At 43.9% G+C, this 16853-nt stretch overlaps 1 protein-coding gene across 12 annotated transcripts in view; it reads left to right on the top strand.

Moving 5' to 3' along the window:
- Positions 1–16853, top strand: part of UNC80 (unc-80 homolog, NALCN channel complex subunit) — a 150010-nt gene that overhangs the window by 105545 nt on the left and 27612 nt on the right. For all 12 annotated transcript variants that reach the window (XM_053365028.1, XM_053365017.1, XM_053365004.1 and 9 more), the window contains 13 exons: positions 454–555; positions 762–942; positions 1271–1539; positions 1963–2097; positions 2741–2879; positions 4586–4682; positions 6346–6516; positions 6880–6972; positions 7997–8032; positions 8311–8529; positions 10938–11138; positions 13506–13629; positions 16685–16810. In XM_053365028.1, coding sequence (XP_053221003.1) covers positions 454–555; positions 762–942; positions 1271–1539; positions 1963–2097; positions 2741–2879; positions 4586–4682; positions 6346–6516; positions 6880–6972; positions 7997–8032; positions 8311–8529; positions 10938–11138; positions 13506–13629; positions 16685–16810 — 1893 coding nt within the window. The remainder of the gene's footprint in view (positions 1–453; positions 556–761; positions 943–1270; positions 1540–1962; positions 2098–2740; positions 2880–4585; positions 4683–6345; positions 6517–6879; positions 6973–7996; positions 8033–8310; positions 8530–10937; positions 11139–13505; positions 13630–16684; positions 16811–16853) is intronic.

Below are 16853 nucleotides of genomic sequence, written 5' to 3'. Positions count from 1 at the left end.
GACATGCTTTCGAACTGCTAGGTTGGCAGGAGCAGGGACTGAGCAACGAGAGCTCACCCCGTTGCGGGGATTCGAACCGCCGACCTTCTGATCGGCAAGCCCTAGGCTCTGTGGTTTAACCCACAGCGCCACCCGCGTCCCCTTCATTGCTATTGACAACTGTGCTTTTCTATGTAAATTGCACCATCTTGGAAAAAGATGTGTTACAAGAAATATTTTGTCTTGCAATTTTAAAATTTTGGAGTAAAGAGCATTCATCCAGTTTTAGAGTCAGAAACATGGATGATTCACCTAGGTGTTGTTGTTGTTTTTAATGCACAGACATTAGATGAGTAACCACAGATAGCACAGCATTCAGCTACTGTTAAAGAACATTCATTATTACTGCTGTGATTAAAATTGCATTATTTTATTGGTAAAATATATTTCTTTTTCCCCCCCATTCCACTTCAGACCTATGTCCGTGATATTTATCCATTTCGAAGATCAGTATCTCCCCAGTTGAATTTGGTACACATGAACCCAGAAAGGGGCCAAGAACTCATTCAGAAACAGGTATTCTGTCCCCCTGCCAATAGCTGTGCATCTATTATTACTTGCTTTAGGCTAGGGGTATAAGTGGAACAAAGCATCTGTTAACTAGGTGTCAGATTCAAGACCTAATTGTGGGTGTGTTTTTGGACACTAGTGTTCCTGTGTCAATGTATACATTTTATGTGTGCATACACAATTTCAGACTCTTTCTTTGGCTGTTTTACCAGGTGTTCACACGCAAGCTTGAAGAAGTGGGTCGGGTTCTGTTCCTCATTTCTCTGACCCAGAAGATCCCCGTTGCTCACAAACAGTCTCATGTGTCTCTGTTGCAAGAAGACCTTCTCCGCTTACCCTCTTTCCCTCGCAGCGCCATTGATGCTGAGTTCTCACTCTTCAGTGATCCACAAGGTACTACAAGGAGAAAGCCTTTGGCTGCAACTCCAGTAGCTCTGTTTTGCTGACTGAGTACACTAAAATGCCAATTGATAACATTAATATTTATTATAATATAACAAGGTTATTTTCAGATCAGAAAGATGTAAGTTAAAGGATCTAGTGGTGTGTTTGATTATCTAATATGTAAACAAAGCAGCCACTACATTTCCCCACCTGCCGTCAGCATATCTGCAGAGGCAATGGTTCACAGTGGAGATTTTCCTTGGAATGTCAGGTGTTTATTCATCTTTGAGGCAAGCTGCTGTGTTTGAAACTCATGTTGCTCACCTTGTTCTTATAGCTGGAAAGGAGCTATTTGGCCTTGACACCCTTCAGAAAAGCCTCTGGATTAAACTGCTAGAGGAGATGTTTCTCGGGATGCCTAGTGAATTTCCCTGGGGGGATGAAATTATGCTCTTCCTCAACGTATTCAATGGAGCCCTGATCCTGCACCCTGAGGACAGTGCCCTGTTGAGGCAATATGCTGCCACTGTCATCAACACAGCCGTACATTTCAACCACCTCTTCTCTCTCAGTGGGTACCAGTGGATTCTCCCCACTATGCTCCAGGTGAGTCTCTCACCAGAGAGAAATGAACAGGCCTGAACTAGCCATGAAGTCAATTCTGCAACTGTGAAGGGCCCTGATCAAGCTGGAAAGTCCTGTTACGTTAAACTTGCCTTGGAGCTCCTTGATGTGGAGAGAGGGTGCTGATTTTGCTTCTTGCACTGGCCGTATCTGCTCCTTGCACTTGGTCACTTCAGAACATAGCGTTTCAGTTCTTCGCATGACTTAAGGACACGAGCCACATTGTCGTGGCTTTGTAGAGAAATATGAAATCCAAATTGTCTGTCCATCCATCCATCCATCCATCCATCCATCCATTTAATGAACAGGAGGAACAGTGAAATGTGGAACTTTAGAGTGTGACTTTGCAATGAGTCATCATGCCTATCAATCAAATAGTACCTTTAGTGTTTTCTCTCTGTCCAGGTATATGCTGACTACGAAAGCAACCCACAGCTCCGTCAAGCAATTGAGTTTGCCTGCCGTCAATTTTACATTCTACATCGCAAGCCCTTTGTACTACAGTTGTTTGCCAGTGTGGCTCCTCTCTTGGAGTTTCCTGTGAGTACAAATGGATTCCCAACAACTTCCCCCTCCCTCCAAGATTTTAAAGATGACTCATGGTGCACTCACTTGCAAAACTCTCTCATCTTGTGGGAATGTCAAGCTTGCAAGCGCATGTTCCATTGCGGGGTGGGGTGGGGGGAGGGGTTCCTGCTCCCATATACAAATGCAGCACCTAATTCTAGGTGACAGGGCTGCATCTTCCTGTTCAGTCTCCTGTTTGGTTGCTGCCACCTCCTGTTCAGCATCCCATATTGGCTGATCAAAGCACTCCCCAACTTCCATTGAGGCTCTCACAAAGCAGGAAGCCGTCTCTCTGTCTGTTCTTCCTCCTCCTCTGCTTGGGCCTACCAATCCCAGCCTGATCCTGACAGTGCTGTGGGGCTCATGGAACTGACTTCCTGATCTTTCACAGGAAAGTGTTGTTCAGTATCTCTCTCAGAAGTTTAGACCACCTTGGGGGGGCGGGATCTCCATTTTCCACATGTAACATACAATCACCCTGTAGTACTGGATTCAAGCTAGTAGAATTTTTGTAAAACATATCACTATATACATATGATGCTACTTCCATCTGTAAGTGTAACAAAATGTAAATGGAACCTGAAAATCAGAATTACATTTATTTTTTGAAATGCAGGATGCAACAAACAATGCACCCAGCAAAGGCGTATCGGCTCAGTGCCTGTTTGATCTGCTGCAGTCCTTAGAAGGAGACACTCCTGACAACCTGGACATTCTGGAACTAGTGAAAGCAGAAAAGCCTCTAAAATCATTAGGTATTTCCAAAGTTTCTTTGAATTAGCTTTTTTATGAAATAAATATGTCTTTTCTGTTAACCTTTGAACATACTTCAGCTTCAACTCTTATTATTTATTTAGGTTTAAAATGCCAATGTGTTCACCCCACTTTATCAGCATGAAGGACATTATTTATATAATTATTTATAGATGGCCTTTTGGCAGTCCAAGGCAGTACACAAAACTGTTTATAAAGTATTAAAAATACAATAGTTATTGTCTGCCACAATTTGTCCATTCATCCAACCTTTGTTTTGGACAGACTCCCAAGACCTGCCCATTGCAATACACACAAACTCTCCCATAATAGCAAACACCTGCCTGTCCTCCTGAAGCACAGTGAGGCTTCTTTCAAGCCTCTACATTCTCAACCCCCTGCCTCCTTAACTCTAAAAGTAAGCATCGCTGCAGCAGTGGCACAGGTGATTTCATAGTCACTCCAGGAAAAATGTCTTGTTCTGAGGGCCTACTCAGAGCAAGGCAGGAGCTGGATACAAGAGGTCTTGTTGTTCGGTGGGCAGCAGCAGCAGGACTTGTTGGCAACCAGTGGTGGGCCCAAGAGCTCAATATGCCACCGTGCCTGCCCACCTCCTGAGGCAGTTGCTTCAGTTTGCCTAGTGGAAGGGCTGGCATTTTCCTTGTGGGAAAACAGTTTCCTTGCTGAACTGTTGTTCAGCAGCTGAAGTGCTTCTGACATGCACAGTTTCAGCTGCCATGACAATTCCGACTGACAAACCTTTTCCAAACCATTTTGCACAGGGATGGAGAACTTGTGACCCTCCATATGTTGTTGGGCTCCAGCTGCCATCATGCCCGACCATTAGCACTGTTTGCTAGGGTTGATGGGAGAGTCCAACAATGTCTGAATGGGAGCCAGCTAACTTGCACCAGAGCGCAGGAGCCAAAATAGGACAACCTGGGATCCAATCAGAAGTCTGGATAACTTCTGTAATTCTGGGGTGTCCTGCTCAAAGTAGGATAGCTGAGAAGTATGCAACATCGGACATGGTGCCTAGGAGCCGTCAGTGGCGTAGCGTGGGGGGTGCAGGGGGGGCCGGCCGCACCGGGCGCAACATCTGGGGGTTAGGGTTAGGGGGCGCAAATCCACAGGTTAGGGGGCGCAAATCCACGGGTTAGGGGGCGCAAATTACTTGCCTTGCCCCGGGTGCTGACAACCCACGCTACGCCACTGGGAGCCGTCACTGTTAGCAGGAAGGAAGTGAGCAGGGAAGGGAGGATTTGTTTGCTCTGATCTCACCGCAGCAGCATCTTGCCCTGGCAGTGCTAAGGAGATTGTTAAGGCCAAAAGTCTGTTGTGGGTGGGTGTATTTAATTTTGCTAACTTATGTGCTAACTAACCAGCCAATACCAGCTGCAATATATTTAGGTTAATAACCAAACCTATTGCTAAAGTTCATTGTAGGTCAAATTTACTCTTGTGCCATTATTATCATCATAAAAAAACCTTCAGGGATAAATCCTATTATACAAATTAAGATCTGCAATAGAAAGAGAATTACTTGCCTAAGAAATCATGGTGAGCGGGTGGCTAAGCCCACAGAATATCGGATTACAGTTCAGTAATCAATTTACTGGGCTGCTGTTGATTTGTTGAATAGATCTCTCCTCCTTATTGTGTCACCCCCATTTCACAGAATTTATAATCTACTTCCCCCCCTTTGCAGATTTCTGCTATGGCAACGAGGACCTGACTTTTTCCATCAGCGAGGCCATAAAGTTATGTGTAACAGTTGTTGCATATGCCCCTGAGTCATTCAGAAGGTAACCTATGTTTTGGGGTTGGAGTTTGAGTGCATTTGCAAATAAAACTCTGATGGCATGAGCCTAGCAGAAAGAGAGAGAGTGGTACCTTGGTTCCCAAACTTAATCCATTCTGGAAGTCCATTCCAAAACCAAGGCGTACTTTCCCATAGAAAGTAATGCAAAATGGATTAATCCGTTCCAGACTTTCAAAAACAACCCGTAAAATAGCAATTTAACATTACTTTTACTATCTAACAAGACCATTGATCCTTAAAATGAAAGCAATAAACCAGGCTGCAATCTACTACCCAGTATCAAAAACTGGCAGTGATCTACCCATTGTCATTGTGCACCAGGTGCATGAAGGGGGAGTTCAAGGGGGGGGGGAGGAAAGTCGGCTTCTCCCCCCCCCCCACCAGCCCTTTCTCCCCCCTAAAACTGCTTCCCCCCCCCACAGCCCTTCTGGATCCCTCCCCTCCCCGTCCAGCACCTTCTCCAGGGCTGGCATGAGCAGCCTCCGCCACTTGGGCACGTTCTCCTCACTGAAGAACTCATCCTGCAGCAGCAGCACCTGCATCCTGCCCGTGCCGCCCCACGCCCTGTGAGGGGAAGCGGCAGCAGTCACTGCTGGGGCCTAGCCGCTTGGCATTGCTCTGGGGCCTGGAGCGGCGGCCATGGGTGACACCTGGTACCGGAGGATCGGGCAGTTGATGCTGCAGTGGCAATGGTGGCGGAGGGACCCAGCCCTAGGGGGTGGCGACATCCCTTGCCCGCTCGCTTGCTGCCCGGTGCTGGGTCCCTCCTCCACCTTTGCCGCCACTGCAGCATCAACCACTCCCACCTCCAATTCTGGATGTTGCCTGCAGCCGCCATGACCCCAGCACTGAGTCAGGGAAGGCCAGGCCAGGCGGCAAGAGAGCAGGCAACAGAAGTGTGGCACTCAAAATGGAAGTGCAACACTCAGAATGGAGCACGTTTGGATCCAAAAATAGTTTGCAAACCAGAACACCTACTACCGTTTTTGCGGTGTACGAATTCCAAGTTGTTTGTGAACTAAGCTGTTCAAAAACCGAGGTACCACTGTATGTCTCCTTTTTAAAAAAGTATAATATGGGCAAATTATGGCCCTATGTATGATTTAAACCTTTTCCAAAGTTGCCTTTTTAAAAAGTTTTTAAATGGTGTGTATATTTCTAGGGAATAGAAGAGCTGTTCAGGAGTTGAAGTTGTGCTTGCTTCTCAGACTGTCAGTTGCTTTGAAGACCATATGCCTAGGATTGTGCTTGTGCACTGCTTGCTCTACTTCAGTAAACATGACATAGCACCCAACATATGCACATGGCTCCTCTTGTTGGATCGTGAAACGTTTTTTAGAGCTGTCATTTTACTCTTAGCACCTACCCTGATTGTTTCAGGTAGGCTGCCTGATTTTTAACAGTGCAGTGCATTTTTATTCAATTAAACATTTGTTTAGTAATTATTAATACTATAATCATAATTTCTTTAATTATTAAACTGTTAAACTCAAAATATTGCTCCAAGGAAGCTATGTAAGCCCGTCAGTGCTGTGCGAAGAAGCAGGGAGCAAGTTATATGCTTGTTCAAATTATTAGAATTCTGTATGCTTGGGTGCACCCTTGGTTTGATTGATTTCATCCTCACATGATTCACATGGGCTCAGTCTTCAGATGCTGATGGTCCTTGAAGCCCTGGTTCCCTGTTACCTGCAGAGGCTTAAGAGGCAAACTTCCCAAGTGGAGACAGTGACAGCGGCTCGAGAGGAGATTGCTGCTACAGCTGCTCTTGCTACATCCTTACAAGCCCTCTTGTACAGTGTAGAAGTTCTTACCAGGTGAGCTGCTCCACTTTTGTGACTGTGACCATGGAGAACGTAGGAAGTGAAGAACACAAGAAAATTATTTCATGTTAGTCCCTGTTGTAAAAGTTGATAGGTGTTCTTTCATGAGGACTGATTTGAATTGCCAAAGGAGAATTCAGATCAGCACAATCTTCAAATATGATACAAAAAGTGTGGGGTGTTTTATTTCAATATTTAATTAGCAAAATCTGTTTAGGTGAAAAACTTGAGGTCAAAAGCAAATACTGGACCTTGATCACAGCATTTGGGTGATAAAAATTCACATTTCTGTCATAAATGCAAAAATTGTCACCAGGATATTAGTTTTTGACCCTGCCTTTTTTCCCCATTAAACAGGCCAATGACTGCCCCTCAGATGAGTCGCTGTGATCAAGGCCATAAAGGAACCACTACTGCTAACCATACTATGTCGTCTGGAACAAATACTAGGTAATTAACTGGGGCTGTCCTATGACTTGCTGATCCAAGCTCCAGTTCCTAACGTTCCTGATGATATTGTATGCATGTGCACATAGTTTCATGGGGAAACATGGAGTTTGGGACTATGGCTTTGGGAGAAGAACGTAAGAATTGCCTTGCTGGATCAAGCCAAAGGCCCATCTTTCCCAATTTCTTTTGTTTCCAGCAGTAGCCTGCCCAATACTCACAGGAAACTTGCAAGCACAACATGAAAGAGGAGACAATTATATGTTGTTATCTGTTTACAGCACCTGGAGAGCAGAGCTAGAATGCATGTGTGTGTAGAGGAGGTTCCTTGTTTCCCCATGAAACTGTATACACACACAACATACATAGGGTCCAGTAATCCTACCCACCCCACGTCCCTCCCCATGACAAGAGGGGATCTAAGTTCTACTGAGCAAGATGAACCTCAGGCTGGAGCTCCAGGCAGAGGCAAGCCAATGTGCCTCTCCCTCTCCCCTTCTGCATTAAGCTGAAGACAGGAGGCTGAGTCATGTGGGCTACCCTCTGTGCCTAAGAGCATTCCAAGCTGAGAGCATCCATTGGGTGCAGATGCGATCTTCCATGCCTCTGCCACCCACCTCTGCTCTTGGCTGAAGGCTGGCTGCTTTGCCTGAGCACTGTCAGGAACAACCACTTCAGGTGCTCAGAGCACCTGTTGGGCACTGAACCAAAGCAATCCAATACCTCTCCACCTGCCCCCATCACCTCTAAGGTGAAGGCTTGCCTCTGCACTTGATGGGGTATTCTGAGTTTAGAACACCCGTTGGGCATAGAGGCAGAGCATTTATGGATTGGAGTTCATGCACAGACAACTCCATTGAAGTGTTACACCCATGCATGGATGTCAGGTGGTGTCAAAAGCAGAATAAGTGTGTTGGGAGGGAAGACATGCTCACCACCTGCTGTGGGAGCATTGTCTGAAGGGGTCCAAAGTGTATTTAAGGTCCTCGGTCTTTTCCCTTATACCATTTCCCCTCTGTATTTCTAGATACCCAGATCAAGGAGCCAAACTGCACTTTATCAGGTACTGTAAGTTTGCCACCCAGTCTCCTTAGCATTTGTGATGAACACCTCTGCAGTTTTCTCTCTCCCTGGGTTCCAATGTCAACAATTTGCTACAAGGGGAAATCGACAATAGACTTTTTATCTCTATCTAGTCTCCTTAGCTGCTCACTATTCAATTTCTGTCGATTGCCAAGCCATGATTTTCATGGGTTCAAAAGGAGGAGTTCGTTACAATCTTTTATTTTATCAGTGCATTTTCTCTGTTTGCACCTTCATATTCTGCATCTTTCCCTTCAGGGAAAACCTTCACTTGCTGGAGGAAGGCCAAGGCATTCAGCGCGAGGAGCTAGATGAACGCATTGCTAGGGAGGAGTTCAGGAGACCCCGTGAGTCCCTGTTGAATATCTGTACTGAGTTCTATAAACACTGTGGCCCCAGACTGAAGATTTTGCAGAACCTAGCTGGAGAGCCCAGAGTGACTTCCTTAGAGCTGCTGGATGTTAAGTCTCATATGAGGTATTATTTTAATAACACATTAAGTATATGTCTGAAATATGTACAGTATATATATGAAATATGTAAAACATATATCAAACTGTTGAAGCATATATGGTAATATATTGCAGGAGCTTTATTTAATGTTATCACAACACCTTTATGGAGAATCCTAAAGCTTTTGACAACAATCTCATGCATAAACCAAATCATGGCTAAGCATAAACGTGTGTGCGCGTTGCTCATCCTTTGGTCCTGCTGCTGCTGCACAACCTGGAGCTAGGCCATAGTTTGACTTTGTGTTACACCCAGACTTGTTAAATTGCAAGCTCTTTATATTGCTTTAGCTGAAACCGTTAGCCCCACCTAAAGTATGGTGTTGAGTTCTGGGTTAGCCTAGAGAAGGGAAGATTAAAGGGAGGCAGTATAGGCATGCAGAAGAAGGAGCAGGCTTGTCCTCTTTTGTTCCAGGGGCAGGATTTGAACCTGTGGATGGAAATTTACAAGAAACATTTAGCATTAAAAGCTCAGCTAGAGTTGGTAGTTCAAAAGGGGAAACCATGTGGAATTAGTAAGATGTATTTATCAGAAATAACAGGTTATCATAGCTCAGTTTATTAAGCCTAAATATGTACACAAGCCTCCTGCTTGTGCACAGAACCTATTTGCCACTTCTGTCATGTGACCCATAATAAAACAAGGAAACTACTAATTAACCTTAGTGTCCGCTGTTGTCTGAAGTAGGAAATTGTATACTAGCGTTGCAACAAGCCAGGTTGTTAATACATCAAGTGCAAACTATATTTTAATATCCTGGCTTTTTCTGACGCTGTTAACCATAGGTTTCCATTTTGGATGAAATAGGAAACTATGATTATTTAGAGGCTTCCTGTTTTAATTGCAGCTGATGTCAAAGGGCCTACAGGTTCAGGCAAACAGCTGGTGCATATTTTCGTTTATATAGCTATCTATATCTCCAACAAATCTGGCATCCATGTTTAGCACTTATTTGTAATATCAGGGGAAGAGAGCCCTTGACCTTGTTACTTGTAATCCTTGGGCAGTTGATTTGTGCATTTTTGGATCCTACATGTGGTTGCTTTATAGCTGTTTTTACATCTACAGGATGGAGTTCAAGAGGTTTCTCACTTTCTTCATGACCTGTTGATACATTGTTACTCAATATATGCCATTGATTTATGATTTTTTAAGTTGTGTCTCCAGTTGAATTAGTGTAATACTTACCTTGGCTGTGGAAACAAATAGCTGCTTCTATTGTGGTTGAGGTTCCTCATGTAAACATTTTAAAAGCAAGTTCTCTCAGTGATTGCAGCTTCATGAAAGTTTGGTCTGTGTATTTTAACAGCTTCACTTACTTTAGTCTTTATGAATATCAAGAGCCAGTATGGTGTAGTGGTTAAGAGCGGTAGTCTCGTAATCTGGGGAACCGGGTTCGCGTCTCCGCTCCTCCACATGCAGCTGCTGGGTGACCTTGGGCTAGTCACACTTCTCTGAAGTCTCTCAGCCCCACTCACCTCACAGAGGGTTTGTTGTGGGGGAGGAAGGGAAAGGAGAATGTTAGCCGCTTTGAGATTCCTTAGGGTAGTGATAAAGCGGGATATCAAATCCAAACTCTTCTTCTTCTTCTTCAAGAACTAAAACTGAGCTGAGGCTGTTTTGAATCTTGTTAAGAAAAATGATAGAAAGACATGCATAGGACATTTTCTTGCTGAGTCACTCAGACATTGTCTGGAGCAAAGTGAAACTGATGGTGCACTCATAGGTTTAAGTCTCTTAAGTTTTTATGTTCCTTTAGTTTTGCCATGGAGTGTTGCAGTGGTGGCCAGCCCATTGCCCACAGCCATTCTCCGCAGCCCACCAAGCCTTAGAGAGCTCCACTCATTTTTCACTACTGCCCATCAACTGGGCTCTGGGGGGTAGGTAGCATGGGGGAGGGTAGTGATGTGCGTTGGTAAGGATCGCTGTCCCGTGCTTTTATCTCCCCACTTCAATTGTGCCCCCCAACCACAAACAGCTAGGCTTGGGAAGCACAAATTCAATGGTGCTATGCGTTCTCAGGGAGGCTCCTCCCTGTGTTTCTATCCACCCATGTGGGGTATGTGCACACATGTGTAACTGAGTGCTAATGTCTCTGTGTTAATCTGTATTGGCACGGCAGGTTCTGGTCATGCCTATGGGCTTGTGCCCCTCCACCACCACCCCATCCCCACCTGTAACCCACAGGGCCAAAATGGTGACCCACTTCTGGCTCACTGTGAGCCTCAAGTGTGCTGGAAGTTGTGTTCTTAGATCACTTAACATTCTTTTGAATGGGGTGTATTTTCCCACTGTGCAGTGGTTGTGGCTCTCTACAAAGGGGCTCACTTGGTAGAATCTGAGATTTCCCTCTTAACGAGCAGTAATTTTAGGTTGGCAGAAATTGCACATTCCCTTCTGAAGCTGGCACCTTACGACACCCAGACGATGGAGAGCCGTGGGCTCCGGCGATACATCATGGAGATGCTGCCCATCACTGACTGGACGGCCGAGGCAGTGAGGCCTGCCTTAATCCTCATCTTAAAGCGATTGGATCGTATGTTCAATAAAATTCACAAGATGCCTACTTTGAGGTGAGCATGTATGACGGAAACCTACAGGGGTCCGTTTCTGTTGTTGCAAGCCTTGAAGGAAGGGTATGTCATTTTATTGACAGTGTTTTGCTGCACTGAACTCTCACAGCAAAAAATAAATAAATGTATTTTTCCTATTGTTGTATATGCATGCGGCCACATTTGTGAGACAACAATAGAGGAAATGCATCTTTTATGACGAACCATAGCAGAACTGGTAAAAATATGGCATCCACCACAAAACAGGTGCCCAGGAATAATACTTTTGTTGATTTTGTCATTTCTAAAATCTCATGATTTTAAGAATGAAGCATATGTGATATAAATTCTGTAGGACCGTGAATACGTTTTGTTGTAACTCTGTCTGTAACTGTATTAAAATGCACTTAAATGCAGGATTCTAAACTTTCTGGAGCTTAAAAAGCCATATGAATAGTCTTATTTTGCAAAGGCAAAGAAAAATGAGGTCGTTTCAGAAGTCATTGAGACAGGGCTCATGCACACTTCCTCTGGTCCTACTCCTTTCCCCTGGGAAAAAACACTCTTATCACTAAGATGGAGCAAACGGCAATTACAGTTTTCTCCAGATTGATGTTTGCACTGATTTAGTGCTAAAGAGCTGTTTTTCCCTGGGAAAGGAGTGGGACAAGGCGGAAAGCGCTTAGACCCGTGCTTTCTAGGCATGGGACAGGCAGAAGTGTGGATGAACTCCCTCAGTGCTGTTTTTCCTGCATGATATTCTAGCATGTTTTAGCTACATCAGCAAACATATGGCTCAGATTAGTCATTTGAGTGTGAGAACATACTGGATCTTGAAACATGTTATCTGGATAGCTGCTTAGATAAAAGACGTGTGAGAAAAGGCATGGAAAAGACATGGAAAAGCTAAGGGGATTTCCCAAAAAATATTTAACAAAGTGAGATCCAGTCCACAAAGTTTTATTCCCCAATACATTTGCTAGTCTTTAACGTATCATGCAACAAGTTTCTTCCCAGAAAAAGTAATCTGGAACTAGGCTAAAGTTGTGTAATTTGATTTAATGATTTCTTATCTGCATGGGCAAATATCCATATCAAGACTGTCTTTGTTCATCTTCCCAATGAGATGAAATAAACTAAACATTATTCCTCCCCTTATTTCCTGTAACCAGTGTGTATCAAAATGATGTTAATGGAAACTGAATTGTATTTTGATGTGTGTGCCATCCCAAACTATTATTTTGTTTTACAAATCTTACCCGTTTTTTTAAAAAAATATTGTTTCTTCATTTTTTAAGCATTAAGGAGTACCCTAGGGACTTGAATGTTGAATTTCCTTCCTGCTCTCCAAGAGTGACATTGTGTCAGGAAGACAAGCTAATTCTGCTTGTGAAGTTTTTCTGATTGGAACCTTGGAAAGTCCACTTGTTATAATTATCCCTTGTCATAGGAAAAGCCAAGATGCAAAGGGGTTTGGCCACTGCTTCCCAGCTTTATAAACCATGGTTGGGGTTGAGCATTCCTCTCTTACCCACCTCCCCCTCGGTCATCTGACATCTTTGGTGCTTCATTCTTGTCTTGTGTTAAGCCATAGTTGTCCGCTACATCTGAACTGGAGAACTCTGGTTTAATCACAGAATCAAGTCCTTATCATAGTTCCTTATCACTACTATTCTCCATGGTTTTCTTCCAGTAGTGACTGTTCCGGCTTGTGAACTATTTTTGGAAGCCGAACGTCCGACAGGGCTTCCATGGCTTCTGATTGGCTGCAGGAGCTTCCTGCAGCCAATCAGAACCGTGCTTTGGTCTCTGAACATTTTGGAAGTCAAACAGATTCTGTTTGACTTCCAAGGTATGACTGTACTAGATCTGCTGGATTCTACTTCAGATTTCAAAATCCCAGCAGAAATCTGGTGTTTTATTTCTGATGGGCAAATTCAGAATACCCTTCTCCATAGAGATTTGAAGCAGCAATCAGCCTACATTTTGGGGAGAATATATATCCTTTGAAATCAGTGGAGGAGAAGCATACTATTGCCATTTGCAGTATGTCTGTTTAAAACAAATTCACAGGACACCACATTGTTAGTTTCTTTCATATACACACCAATTCCTACTCCTTTTGATTGTTGATCTGGATATTTTTCTATCGTTTGTTGAGTCTCATGGCAACACCTCTTTGCTGTAGGTCCAGTTTCTTCTGCAGTGCTTTCTGTGCTTCCCTGATTTCTGAATAGTGTAGGTAAAATGCACTTGTTGTAATGCAAATTTTCGCCATCTGAGATGCCCTTGTCTGAAGCATCCCTCAGAGTCCTTTTGTCTCAGTCACCTTGTGCAGGGTTTCTGGGTGGAGCCGGATGCCTAACACCACCTACTGTTGTGTTCCAGGCGACAGGTTGAGTGGGAGCCTGCCAGCAGTTTGATTGAAGGGGTTTGTTTGACACTTCAGAGGCAGCCAATCATATCCTTCCTGCCTCACCTTAGGTCACTGATCAATGTCTGTGTCAATCTGGTGAGTAACCAACATTCCAATCTCCTGCACATCTACCAGACTTCCTTCTGTGGTAGAGATTCCCCATTTCCAGTCCCAGTCCTACTCATGGAAATAAGCTATTTAACTGACACTAGAAATAGTGGAGTTCATTTTTAAAGTGGTGCATGGGGAGCGAATGGGGAGGAAGCCCATAGCCTAAGCCCAGTGACTGGTTTTTGCTGCTTTCCATGCACCATTTTGAAAATCCATTCCTGCATGTTGCGCCGAGAGTTGAGGGCTGCAAGTTGGAGAGTGGTGGATACTGCACACACCTGGTAGAGGAGTTGGAAGGGGATGGGGGAAGCTGGAAACATACTCAGTCTCAAGTTGTTGAAAGACAACATTTTTTATCGCTCTGCAAAAGAGCATAAGCAATTGACTAGATGAATTACTAAACTAAATTTGCTTTGCCATTTGTAATGTCCCTGGTCTAAAGTAACTTTTAGATTTTCTTGTACAATGTTCAGATCCTTCTGCCCCTTTATCAGGGTGAAAGAGAAATTCAGTTTGGTTCACATTTTAATGCAAGCCTACCTAATTTGCACTTCCTGAAATAATATGCAACCCAAAACACAACTATCCCTCAAAATATTCCCTATTCTGAATTTTGCATTTCAGTTCTCCAAACGAAATGCTTACAAAATACATATTTTGGGGGGTGGGAATGTGCATTAAAATGCATTTAGTGGTGAAAATAACTTACAAAAATGCTTTATATTGGGGGGAATTGCTTGCAAAAATGTGCACAACAGCAGAAATGTATACAGAAATGGTGATAAATATTTGTGATGACGTTTTTAAAAGCCAAGTCAGAAACTGAAGCAGAAATGTGGCAAACTGAATTTAAGAGCAGAATAATGAGAAACTGAGAGAAACTAAAATGGACATTTTTATCCATCTCGGTGTTGCTGTGTGTTTTGTACATTTAGATTGCTTTAAGGGGGTAAAGAGGACCCCTGACCATTAGGTCCAGTCGTGACCGACTCTGGGGTTGCGGCGCTCATCTCGCTTTATTGGCCGAGGGAGCCGGCATACAGCTTCCGGGTCATGTGGCCAGCATGACTAAGCCGCTTCTGGCAAACCAGAGCAGCGTACGGAAACACCGTTTACCTTCCCGCCGGAGCGGTACCTATTTATCTACTTGCACTTTGACGTTCTTTTGAACTGCTAGGTTGGCAGGAGCAGGGACCAAGCAATGGGAGCTCACCCCGTTGCGGGGATTCGAACCGCCGACCTTCTGATCGGCAAGTCCTAGGCTCTGTGGTTTAAACCACAGCGCCACCCGCGTCCCTTAGATTGCTTTAGGGAACACCTAAATAGAAGAATTTCTGATGAGGAAGTTATAGAGCATAGAGCCACTGGAACAAGTCTGTGAACTTTGCAGTAACAGACAATTCTGTTTTAGATCTTGACAGTTCCTATACTGAAATTAAACTCTCACAAGGTTTCATTCAAGTTAAGAATTTATGCAAATCCTGGACTTCTGCCATTTTAATGGGGATCATTGCTCCAGACAAGCCTTCACAAACAATGCTTGATCAAATTTGCTGGCACCCATCAATGATGTAAAGAAAACCATAATTTGGAAACATATAACTTGTAATACAGAAAACACTTTAGAGAGTGCAGAAATGGTATGTTAGCATTTATCTGCCTGTTTATCCAGTACTGCAAAGCATTTTGCACCGAACCTTCCTTCTCCATACATACAATAAAAGTAGACTTAGACAATTATATCCACAAGATATATTGACAGATGGTTTCAAAAGGGAAGTAGATGCATTAATGGAGGACATTTGTGGATATTAGTAATATTGACAAAATTGAACTTCCATGTTCAGTGATAATGATACAGTTGTTGAAGGACACACAGTAGAAAGGACTGTTGCCTTTGTGCCTTGCCTGTGAGTTGGCTGGCCAACTGTTGAAAACAGATTACTGGACTAAATGGACCCCTGGTTTGATCCAGCCTTTGACTGGACTTAACTGTCCAGGGGTCCTTCACCTGATCCTGAATGGTCCTGTTATGTCCCACATTGCTTGGAAGTTATCAGCTTATTTGATCAGCCATTGGAATTTCCACTTCCCCAGATGGTTGTAAGTACCGCTGGAGACATTTGCAATCTTTTCTGTTTACTTACAAGTATACAAGTTGAAGTAGAGCCAAGCAAGGTGACTATTAGTCCTTCAAGCAATATTTATTCATATTTATTCAGCATCACAACATATTAGCAAGAAACCTGTGTCAGCCATAAACTTCTTAGGGAACTTCTAGCAAGATCTAAACTCAGGACACCTTCAAATTGCTTAGAACTAATGTTTAACTGTATCTAGAGAGATAGCTTGGAGTAGCCACTGGATGCAAGTGTAATAAGGACTGTATTCTTAACTAACAGATGCAAAGCTGAACAAAACCCTTTGAAAGGGTTCGTTTTTTGTAACCTCAAAGCATTCTAGCAACATAATTCATTCTAAATGAAAATATTTTGCAGGCATAGATTTGAAACAGTTCAATCCCCCTCAAGATTTAACCTTTGAAGTAATAACACATCCATACAGGAGAGTCTGAACATTGTATAAAAACCAGTCTATGTCTGACTCAGGACATTACCATGACATAATAAGGGAACAGCTCAAGCCAACTAGAAACACTGTGATTTCAGTACCTTTTTCTATTGAGTACGGTAACTACATGGCATACCCTCCAACCCCTCCTCCTTCTACCAGTACAGTGCTGGTTTTTCAGGGCTAGTACTGGGTACATTCTTAAATGTACTGGTTTTCCCTGTGCCTTCTGACCAACCCCTCTGGTTAACCCTGTAGCAGTCCCTGTTTCCTCCCCACCCACTTCCTGTCAGAACCACTCCTTTTCCTTACTGGCCCCAGCTACCGCAAGACACTGTGGAGGACTCATAATCGCAGAGCAACCCCAGTCTTGCGCTACCTGAAGTGTGTACCTTACCAACACTGGAGGGTATGGCATGGATGGAATTGCAATAGTTGGTCATGGTGCTGTGCTGTGTTTGTATTGCAGGTGATGGGAGTAGTAGGACCTTCCAGTGTGGCCGATGGATTGCCCCTTCTTCATCTCAGCCCTTATCTCTCGCCACCTCTACCCTTCAGCACAGCTGTTGTCCGGCTTGTAGCATTGCAGATTCAGGTGTGACTGCCTTGCCTGTTCAGCAGGCTTTGCTTATCATGTG

Source organism: Podarcis raffonei, chromosome 1 (genome assembly GCF_027172205.1).
Source record: "Podarcis raffonei isolate rPodRaf1 chromosome 1, rPodRaf1.pri, whole genome shotgun sequence".
NCBI lineage: Eukaryota > Metazoa > Chordata > Lepidosauria > Squamata > Lacertidae > Podarcis > Podarcis raffonei.
Note: the sequence above shows the minus strand (reverse complement) of the source record. Positions and strands in the feature narration are given on the sequence as shown.